Below are 12,116 nucleotides of genomic sequence, written 5' to 3' on the forward strand. Positions count from 1 at the left end.
ATCATTGTAACCATCATTGTAGCGATGATCAATGTTAAATGGTAGTGTTTTTTTTTTTTTTTTTTTTTTGAGAAGTAAAATTCATTTTGCTTGCACTCTTGCAATGTCTCAGAGTTATGCTGCAAATCAAGGGTGATGAAAGCTGAAATTAATCATAGTTGTATTCTCATTTAAAAGTGTCAAGTGCTGATTGTTAATTATAAGAGACAATGTTTTAAAGTACACAATGAACAAAATATTTGGCGGTTTGATAAGCAACAATTTGTCTATAATACTGATATGTTTGTCTAATTGCCACCTTATAAATGTTCTGCTTAACATTTAGAGAGCAATATATTGTTTATTCACTCCGAAACTTATCCTTGTACCTTGCTTTCACATTTTAATTTAATGTGACAGAACCAGAACATAGCTGTCCATCCATGCATGCAAAAAAACTCATAAGCAGCCTGGGCAGTTAATCTTTTACCCATTTAGTCCGACCCAGAGCAGAAAAAAACAACAACACTCTTTTTCTTGTTCCAGTCTCTTGAAACCTCTTAAGTGTCAGCCTCCTCATTATGTGAAAGTGTAGCAGAGGCTCTTTGGGTCTTGTCCTATCTCTGTCCTCTCTGAACCTGTTACAGCGAGAGGTGAGGGTGTTGTTGGTGTGAGACAGGAAGTACAGAAGAACAGTTCTGTGAGCGGTGTTTAGGAGCTGCAGCAGGTCTCTATGTTATTGGCTGTGCACAAACACACATGGATCCAGTCTTTGTTTACACCCCTACACCTCTCCAGAACTTGTAAATGATGTCCGTCTCAGGTTCTCCTTCACTTTTATGAACTCTGGAGCGCTGAAGTTGCTATCCACCTGTCCTGCCCGCTCCTTCTCCAGCTAAGGTAGAAAGACAGATAGATACACTATTTGGTGAAAATTTGGTTGGTGGTTTGCAGATAAACAGGATATATCTAACCATAATAAAGTGTGTTTACTATGTTGGGACCTCTGAGTTACATGTGAAATACTAAAAGAGGATGTTGACCCTCATTATTCCAGGTCCCTATCGCATCGCACACTATCAAGTCACGTCACTTTTATTTTATATAACGCTTTATACAATATAGATGTGCCAAACCAGCTTTATAGTTTCAAACAGGAAAATAGTTATAATGATAGTTAAAGTAATCATACACTGTATGATTGTATGATTTCTACCTCCTCTAGTTTGTGGTGTCTTTTGAGAAGTTCATGTTCCAGTGGAGATATTTTCCTCCTGGCCTCCTCCTCCTGCTTTCTCTGTTTAATTGTCTGCTCTCTTTTCCTTTGCTCCAACACACGTTGCAGTTCTGGCTTATTCTCCACACCAATACCTCTGAAGAGAATAAAATAGAAAGTGATAATAATAATAATAAGAATAATAATAATAATAATAATAATGAGAGAGAGTGGGATGGGGGTGGGGGGATATATACAGAATACAAAATAAACATTATATTACATTTAGTCATTTTGCAGACACTTTTACCCAAAAGCGAATTACAATTGGGGGATACATAAAGCAATTCTTCTTAAAGAGGCAAACAGGCACAGAAAGTGCTTGTAATACCAAGTTTTAGACATTGTTCAAATAAGTAAAAGCTAGAGAGAGAAGGAATAAATAAAGAGAAAGACAATTGTTTTGTTTTTTTTAAGCTGTGCTTGAAAATTGTCAGGGATTCCGCATTCCAGATAGGGGTGGGGAGATCGGGAAGTGCAAGGAGATAAAGACAGGTGTAACATGGGCTCTTTTGGGCTCGTTGAAGACCAGTTGTGCCACTACATTTTGTATCATCTGTAGAAGTTTGATTGTGCTTGATGAAATCCAGCCAGAAAATCATTGCAGTAGTCCAGCCTAGAAATGACAAGGGCCTGGACAATAAGTTGTGCAGCATGCTCCGTTAGAAAGGGCCTGATCTTTAGAGAATAAACAAGTGAATATATTGTAGTAGAATATAATGGATTAATAATGGAAAATTAAAAAAAAAAAAAAAAAAAAAAAAAAAAAAACATGCAAAAACAAACATGACAATAGAATAGAACAGAACAGAATAGAGTAGAACAGAATAGAATAGAATAGAGAACAATCAGTACATTAACATCATTAGTTGATGCAGTCCATCAGTCATCCAGCAGGTAGCAGTATTGATACTTCTAATCAGATTGGTGTGCTTCGTTTTATTTTAATTTTATTTTTTTCCCTAAATCAGTTAAAGATATGTGAATGCATAAAAAATATATGTGTTATAATACAACCTGTGAAAATATGTAGAACTGTTTGATTGTAAAATGTAATTCTCTATGATGCAGAATTACCATTAGTTTCCTGTTGTTCTAACCTACTATACTGTACGTTGCCAGTGTTTTGACTTCCCATCTTAGTCATGGTTGAGGCTAATCCCATTGATATTAGACTCATTTTGACAGCCCTGACATATGAATTGTGTGCTTGTTTGTCTAAGTGCAGTTTAAATTCCATCAGGTGCGTGATTTCACATAGAGCAGCTGTTAGTACACCAAGCCATTGTTAACTGACAAATTACACAAATCCATGCTAATCATGAACGTGGATTTACATTTACATTATACATTTAGTAGACGCTTTACAGTGCATTCAGGTTAACACATTTTTTGACCTAACGTGTTTTCTGGGAATCGAACCCACAACCTTTTGCGCTGTTAACACAATGCTCTATCACTGAGCCACAGGAACACATTTGTTTTGCACAATTTGCGCAGCTTGTCAGTTAACAACGGCTCTGTCTAGTAACAGCTGCTCTATGTGAAATCACGCACCTGATGGAATTTACCGCTGATTAGAGAACTGGCTTTACTGACGAGATACGCATTAATTATCGGCCGATATTTATCATGCACCCCTACTGCATACACTTTCATGACTGTTCTCAATGTGCCAAGCTGCTGCTAACATGAGTGATAATTATTAACTCTAGTGGAAGGATATACATGTTTGTACAATTATAGTCGGAATGAGAGGTTGACTGATAATTAAATTACATGTAAGCTTATTCTCTCCACAGGGAAGTGGCACCAAGTTGCCGAGAGGAGGGAAAGGAAGTGTGTGAGTAGAGTTCAGCACATGTGGGAGGTCCCATTAGTATCCTTGTTAATTTAGATTGTGTCCTTCAAACTGAAGAGACAGCCAGACGACAACAAATAAACACAAGGGCCATTCAATGAAGATAACAAGAGAGACATCAGCACCCGGACAGCTCCTGAAAGCCCTCATAATAATAACATGATGGTCTTTAGTCGTATCTCAGCTTTTGGCTATGAATAGTCACTTGCTGAACCTTGGTCAGACCCCTGGCATCGATCCATTCCTGAAATGATCCATAGATGGTGTCTTTTTTCCCTAGCCTGGCTAACAGGGACATCTGAGACAAATTTGTCTCCCCTTTAGTATCTTCTTTTAGTATCACTTTTCCTAAGTGATGTTGTCAGTGTTTCACATAGCTTTTTTAGTAAAGAGTTCCAGATATCACTGGCACATAAAGAGCTTATCTTGAGAAAGCTTGAGAACAGTGGCACTGTTCTGAGAGTGACCGATTTCCTCTGCCACCCTTATGCCTACTGTGCCATATTTGATGCCCACTGTTATCTGTGCACATGTGAGATCCACAACCATTTCTCTCTCTTTTAATGTCCTCTACAGATTGACCGTCTTCTGCAGCACCAAAGAGACACAAATGCCAACAGTGACTAAGAGATACACACTTAATGTCTGACACGCACTATGCCAGTAAGATCTCTGTGGTATAAAAGTGCTTCACACAGAGGGCAAACTCTACTCATGCTGTCTGCAACTACATTGGTTTGTATTAGTCTCAGCACAGCTCCTAGAGGGCCACCTTCCCACAGAATTTGGCTCCAGCCTTTATTAATGTGTTGGGGAAGTATAAAACTGTAAACTGACGAACTACTCTTAATTAAAATATGTTAATTGCAGTCAAGCTACTCTTGAGAAGGTCAATAAAATCTCATCTACCAATGTGTAGTATCCACCCGGAATGATACATCAGTACTCCCACTAACGTTTAGTGAAGATGAGCCATAGGCCCTGTCCCAAATGGTACACTTCATGTACATCCTTGCAGGATCGTAGGGCAGGGTTCAATCCCAAATTCAGTTTGGGGTTGAAAATGGAGTTTCAACCCTAATTGAACACATCAGAACCAGCTAATAAAGGTCTTCATTGCTTAATTGTTACAAGCAAGTGTGTTTGAATGCAGTTAAAACTAAATTCTGCAGGTCATGGCCCTGCAGAAACAGAACTGAATAATCCTGCCGTAAGGCATCCTGTTTGTCATTGTAGGTTTTAGATGGGTGCTCATAAGTGACCATTATCTTGTGATAATGACATTGTATCATTAAAGTGTAGACTCAGAGGAAGAAAAAAAATGGATTAGGGTGCCATTTGAGACAGGGCCACTGTGACGTAGCTAATTTATGTTTATGGATTCAGATCAAGAAACAACCAACAAATTGACAGGATCCTGCTTTAAGCCAAAAATACAGTTTTTTTTTTTTTTTTTTTTTTTTTTTTTACAGTGTAGTGTCCCCAACACTACACTGGGCCATTAGGGCCTATACAAAGCTTAGTGTGAGCACCCCCTGCTGAGAACTGCAGGATTATATTCCACACGGGAAAGTTCCTACTTAATGAGTTCTGAGATTGTAACTATGACACAGAAAGCATTCAGGTTATTTTGATAAGTAGATCAAATGTATTTGATAAACAGCTACGTATTCTACATACTTCTAGCTAGCTTTGTTGCAAAATGTGGTCACATAAACATTTTCAATTAGAATACATTAAGAATAAATCAAACAATTTTTCATCCCCAAACCCAGATATTCAGAGATTAAAGAAAATAACCGTGTTCCTACCAATAATTATGACTTTACACTGATGTCTTCATTTGCAATCAACTCATAAACACAATCACTCCAACATGACTTGAATGGCAAAAATACGCAGATGTGTTAAAAAAAAATACTAAAATTAATCGGTGTGTACCAGAGTGGGATGGTAGTGTATTTTCGCCACAGCTCACATTGTTGTAAAATTTTTTTGTAGATCTCACTGCTGGAAATGACAATGCACTCAAGAGCACTCTGTACGGTGGCCTTGAAGTGCAAAACAAATTTCAATTCTGAAAACAAAATAACTAATAACAAATGCAAATCTAAAAAACAAAATAACAATTCAGAAAGCATTATAAAAAGTCAGAAAACACCATGACAAATTCAAAAACAAAATAACAAGTCAGAAAAATCAGACAACGACAAATCCGAAAACAAAACAACAAGTCAGAAAAATCAGACAATGACAAATCCGAAAACAAAACAACAAGTCAGAAAATAAAACAAAACAAGTCAGACAAACCGGAAGAGGTATGTATAGTTTGAGACAGCGCCATTGGTTTGGGATTACTCACCACTGACTGGACGAGACATCTGTCAATCAACATATATAGACATAACCAGACGAAAAACAGCAGAGTCGTGGCAGAAAGTTTGGAGATGGTCTTAAAGTAGCTCGGTTTAAATGTATTTTATGAATTGCGCTTACTATGGAATAAAACATACAGAGTGTCTATTTACACTTTGTCCAAAAACCTGCCTTATTAGGATCTTGGCATTGGTATTTTCCAGTGGTGCAGGTGGTTAAGTGTGTGTCCTTGGCTTTTTGATGCGATCGACCAGGGTTTGATCCCACCTTTTGCCAAACTTTTTTTCATATAATACAGTGCAATTCATATAATTTATTTAAATCGAGCAATTTTAAGACCATCTCTGAACTTTCTATCACGACTCTGCTGTTTTTCGGCTGGTTCTTTCTGTATACATTGATTGACAGATGTCTCGTCCAGTCAGCGGTGAGTAATCCCAAACCAATGGTGCTGTCTCAAACATACCTACCTCTTCCGGTTTGTCTGATTTGTCGTCGTGTTTTCTGATTTGTTATTTTGTTTTTGGATTTGTCATTGTGGTTTCTGACTTGTTATTTTGTTTTCAAATATGTCATTGTGTTTTCTGACTTGTTATAATGTTTTGTGAATTGTTGTTGTGTTTTGTGAATTGTTATTTTGTTTTTTAGATTTGCATTTCCGTTTGTAATTTGTTATTTTGTTTTCAGAATTGTAATCTGTTGTGCACTTCAAGGCCACCGTAACTCTGAGTTCTGTGCCACATGATCTACAGCATAAACAGCAAAGCTCTATTGTTGGCCACTTTAGATAAGTGCTCATATCCCTTGTGTGACACAAGACAGGACCCGAGTGGGATGTGAACACTATATCTCTATTTGGTCTTCATTGGCTGAGCCTTGCATTTGTAAAATTTCAGTCCTCTTAAAAAGTGTCTAGTTAAAAAGAAAGGAATGGAAGGAGAAGTAAGAATAAAGTTGCTTCTATTGCCCACTCCTGAATGCTTTGGATACCTTTGGTCAGACAGAGAGAGTGTGTTCACCTTTACCACATTTACTGGTATTACAGAAGTAGGGGGTGGCATTGTAATGTGCTGCTACCAAGCAACTGCACAATGTTAATCAAAGTGCTAACACTGAGATTATGGGACTTGAGGGGAAACTGAAGGCTTTCCGATTCACTACTTGGAGACTTTGGTTTATTTTTTGATTATTACAATGATTAATTGTTGCTAGGAAATTTTTAGAGGCATAAATGTATTAATTGCATACATGAAAAGACATTTAGTACATCTGTGATGACATATTAAGTGTTATTTAAAGTATCATAATTGTTCAAAATATCAACCACAACCAGTCCAGATGTGCTGAGAAATTAGGTAGTCAAGTGGTGACCATGATTCCTGGATCAACATGTTTGTCCTGTCAAACAAACACTGTCTTAGGCATGTCCTTAACTGCAAACCTAGTTATTAAAGAGATTCAGAATCAGATGGAAATGTGAGATGTACAATTGTTCTTCAAATTCTAGTGTCATGTCTATCATCCCCTAAGCCTTGATTGTTTGATAGGAAAGTGGTTACAGGATCAACATGTCCTATTTAGCAAAATCTCCAACAGTGGTTGAACTGTAAGTATTGTGAACCATGCATTTACCTGTAAGTAGTCATTTAGCACACACTTTAAATCAAATAGACTTACAACACATGTATTAATTAAAGAGACTGCGACCTAGTGTTAAATATCTTGCTCAGGCGCACAGAGATGATAACTAGCCGGGATTGAATGTCTGTTTACATCACCTACCCTCAGAAACATTTTAAAAAGTGTTCCTCACTCTGTATATGAGTATTATTTGCCATTTAGCTGATGATTTACAGGCACTTACAGTGTTCTAATTTCAAAGGAACGTGAACAGGAAAACGCCAATCAGTCTATTTTGGACTCATTATCAGATTGAAGTATGATCTCAGAAGCCATCATGGATAGTTTGAACTGCATTTGTTATCCTTGCAATATTGTTTATGTACTTTAAACTTGTGTATCCTCATACCGTTTATGGTTCATAAGCAGCTCCCGATGAAGCTCCTGGTGGCTTTTAGAGGTTTTCACTGGATTAATCAGCTTTTTAGGCTTGATGAGATCATCATCCCCTGTCATGTAATCAGGCTGAGGAGCATAACTGGCCAACGGGGGGATCTCACGATGAGGGTAATCAAATGGATCCCTGTCCGGGTTTCTTTGCTGATGAGGCTGTTCCCATTGGATATCTGCATATGCTGAAGCTGAGGACAGAGAGAAAACAATGTGAGAGGAAGGAAGTAGCTTTTTTCCTTTTAACCCTTTTTTTACAGGGAGCAGAAAGGCAAAGAATGACGCAAAAGGAGACCATAATCAGCAGTAGGAAGTGGGATGGTGCAGCATAAACAACCCACATCAGAGTGCTAGCATTTACATTTACACGACTACATACAGCTTGTCTCCGCTCCAGTTTAAATGGTTCCATGTGAGCTTAAGTGGGTTTCCTGAAGGGAGCAGGTGGACATGCAGAGTGTTTATGTTCCGCATTGGGCAGAAATTCCTTACCTCCATTTCCTTCTGCTGAGTCAAGCTATTTGAAGATTTTTGTTAATTTTTTTTTTTTTTTAAACAAAATCTATCCTCTAACCATGACACACAGACAAAGCACAAACAAAGACAAAGACAAAACAAACATATATATGAATCCATGATCATTTGTTGGACAGAGAGAGTGTTGTAGCAAGCGGGTCAGACAGTTTATGAAGCTATAAATTAATAAAATGCAATATGTAAATTATAAATATCTATTTAATTTTTAATAATAATAATAATAATAATAATAATAATAATAATAATAATAATAATAATATGTTATGACATTTAAAAACAACAGAGTCTACATATCATAAGTGTGCCTGTAAAAATGAGAGTTAAGTATATTTGGACAAAAGGGTTAAAGCCAGTAACCACTAGAAAGTGTTTATTTCATGTCTGCTTGCTCTTAACTGAATAAACTGTGTGAGCATGTGTGGCCAACATTAAAATTATGTGAAGGGAGAGTGTTGCAACATGGTTATGAAATACAAATGATATTTGTGTATGCCAGTTCAGAGCTTACAGATAGAATTCAATATGAGATAAAAGTACTTATACATACACAATCACCAAAGTACCTTTTGTATTGCTACATAATCTGGTGCTCTGGAAGACTGGCCTTGATCTCATTGATTAGAGATCAGTAACATGGTAAAGAGCAGCAGAGGGTGGACTGTGTCTGCTCTGAAAGTGAACATCCTTCTTTTATGGGCATAATGTATTTATCAAAATCCCCCACAAACCCAGGAGGTACACACACAGGGAAGTCATGGGTTTTTGCTGGTCAGATCTGAGCCCATTTCCAAGAATTGCAGATGATAAACAGTGAGGTTAATTAGATTTGTGTGGTGTCTGTTTGTGTGGGACAACAGCAAATGTTTCCTATATACTCAGCATAACCAAAAGTGATTCAGTAGACCTATTATATTTAGAAAGTGTGCTAATATGCTTTGAGGGACAAGATATGTTAACCCATATAATAAAGTGCAGTACAGGACTGTGCTTCAGTGATGACATTAAATGGTAATAGGGCACTTTGAGACTTTGATATGGCATTTTGACATACAGTGGACCTAAACATATATAGTATATGTATTATATATACAGTGGTCCCAAAAAGAAAGTGACATTGAATTCACATTTAAAATGTTAGAATTGCATTGCTGTATATTAGCAATATATCAGAACTTTGATCGATTGATTGATTGATTGATTGATTGATTGATTGAAATATGAAGTAAGAAGTAAGAAGTAAGAAGTAAGAAGTAAGAAGTAAGAAGTACGAAGTCCCATCGGATTCACAAAGATGGCCTAGAAAAGAATATAAGTATATTTCATTATATTATCTTTGCACATTTTCCACTAACATGAAAAATGTTGTCTCCATTTCGGAAAGGAAAAATAAAGTATGTGGACTTCATATTAGGTAGGACAGATTAAATTAATCTGCATCACTGAATATATTGTCCTGTTGACTCCCAGGCATTCAGCATAAAAAAGACAATTTTTTTTTCATACAAAAATCCTCTGTTATATAAAAAGTTTGTTCCCAGAATGCATTGTATACAAACAGAATGCTGACAGTTGTCATGGTGATTTCAGCATTCTTAGAGGATACCCTGGGATCCCATTCTCTCATGGGTGTGTGTGTGTGTGGAGTGCAGTGCTATTTCCTTTAATCCCCAATGAATACTGGTCCTTGGCAAGCCATAAAATGTAGGCACAACTCTCAGACAGGGAATTTGCATTATAAAGCTTCCCAGCAAAAAGCACTGCAGAAGTCTCTATGGGCAATAACACAATCTAGAGTAATAACACAGTAAAGAGTTTTTATAACTAACATGGGTGTTTTGCAAATAATTTTTTCCCCTTTCGTTTTTAAGTTAAAATTGTGTATCTTGAATCATTTTCTTTTTTTCCCCTGTGCTAAGTGTGCTAAAAAAAAAAAAAAAAAAAAAAAAAAAAAAAAAAAAAAAAAAAAAAGAAACAGAAGAAAAAAGTTTGATTGTGAGTACAGTATGACAAAATATATTCAGTTTTGGTGACTATACCTTTGAGATATAGTTCACGTAGAAACTGCTTAATAGACTTCCAATATATGTTGGTGAAAGGCGTGCTTGTTTAAAAGCTGGGTATTCAGAGATGGATGATTTAAGATAACTGTTCAAATACACAAAGCAGGGTTTATTGGTGTCGATCACAGTGAGGCAGAAATACATTGTGGACCTTGCGCTTTTCGGCTAAAACAAACACACAGCAAGATACTGCTGGTAAAACATTATAACAACAATTGTGAAAGATGAAAGGACATTGGTTTATCCTCTGTTACTAACACCTAAAAATTGCTACATCTTTACTACCAGCCGACAAAAGTATATGCGGAAATTGCGAAATGGTGACTTTCTAATGTCTACCAAAGAGTTTTTGAAGTCTATTGCTTTACTGTGCAGCCGAATGCCATGAGTAACAAGTTGGGCACTATGCAAGAATGTCACAGCAAGAATGGCTCCCTGTTTCTTACTGAACTGATTTGTTCAAGTGCCTTTTGTCACATTCTTTTTACTTAATTTGTCTTATATACTACAGCAGCTTGTTAAAAAAAAAAAAAAAAAAAAAAAAAAAAAAATTCATACATTTAACTTTGAAATATATGAATATATATGAAGAGTTCAGATGCAAAAGCCTCTAAGTGCTGTCTGAAATGTTTGTTTAAAATGCACATTTTTATGTGCATTTTGTAAAATGCACATTTTTATGTGCATTTTACACATAAAAATGTGCATTTTATGTGTATTTTCCTGTATTTTTGTTCAATAATTTAACTTTAATGGCATAGAAAAGGACCCATACCTTGCTATTAAAGTAAAATAAGCATAGGGGCCTGATAAAAATGCTAATTTTAGATGAAATTTTTCAACATATATATATATATATATATATATAGACATACGTGTGTGTGTGTGTGTGTGTGTGTGTGTGTGTGTGTGTGTGTGTGTGTGTGTGTGTGTGTGTTAAATATTTATATAGGTTTTAAGCCAGTTATTTCTATATTTTGCCAGTAGTGTGATTTAGGAAATATCAGTTTACATTTCAAAACATTCATTTTGCCATAAATTATAATCATCTAGTGAGATCCTTATATGTACAATCTTATATGAGTCTGACAACAGCCAGTGCTCCACATAGAGATCTGATCTCACCATCATCCAGTCTACTGTGTATGTATATATATATATATATATATATATATATATATATATATATATATTAGAAATAATATATATATATTTAGACAGCTCAATATTATTATTTTTTTTCTATGATATGATTTTATTTCTATGATATTTTCTATCTTGCAAAGTTTCACTGCATAGCACATTACATCAGCATCCTATAATCTCAGTCGCAGTCTGATGATTCTGTCTTACCTGACTTAACAAGCACATCTCTGGGTCTGCTGGGCTGGCCCTCAGGGGGAAAAAAACTGTATTCTTCTCTATTGTCTGGTCCGTTGTTGTGTTTATTTTATGTTATTTTTTTTTTTTTTTTTTTGTAAAATATCCTACATGTTTATGTTAGGGTCGTTTCTCCTGAGTTTCTGCTGTTCTTCACCCACATGCCTCCTCTCTCACAGTGTAAACAGTCATGTGACAACTGGGCATCAAAACCACACCCCTCCTACTCCTCCCAGCTTTATTTTTCACATACGATCTCTCTCTCTTTCTCAGGAATCTGATAGGATTAGTGGAGAGCTTAATCTTTTTCTCTCTGTTTCTCTTCTGCTAAATCTCACATTAACCATTAGTCTACCAAGAAGCTTTTATCCTTCATAAACTCATACACTGAGCAATTTTAAATAAAAACACATACAGATAATTGTCTTACAATCACATAATGTTCATGTTTACATTCAAAATTACACACTGTATACAATAAAACAACATCTCTAGACATGATCATCAGGTCAGGCACATCTAAACTTAGTTATAGACAGAATAATAAAAAAAAAAAAATCTCTGGAAACAGGGTTTC

The 12,116-nt window shown here is 36.1% G+C and overlaps 1 protein-coding gene across 1 annotated transcript in view; it reads right to left on the minus strand.

Moving 5' to 3' along the window:
- Nucleotides 1-320: 320 nt before the first annotated feature.
- Nucleotides 321-12,116, minus strand: part of LOC109056150 (protein FAM107B-like) — a 31,713-nt gene continuing 19,917 nt past the window's right edge. The window contains exons 3-5 of the mRNA XM_019073376.2: nt 7,522-7,753; nt 1,196-1,352; nt 321-874 (exon numbers count right to left, since the gene is read on the minus strand). Of these exons, the coding sequence (XP_018928921.1) occupies nt 764-874; nt 1,196-1,352; nt 7,522-7,753 (500 nt within the window). The 3' untranslated portion in view covers nt 321-763. The remainder of the gene's footprint in view (nt 875-1,195; nt 1,353-7,521; nt 7,754-12,116) is intronic.

Source organism: Cyprinus carpio, chromosome A11, assembly GCF_018340385.1.
Source record: "Cyprinus carpio isolate SPL01 chromosome A11, ASM1834038v1, whole genome shotgun sequence".
NCBI lineage: Eukaryota > Metazoa > Chordata > Actinopteri > Cypriniformes > Cyprinidae > Cyprinus > Cyprinus carpio.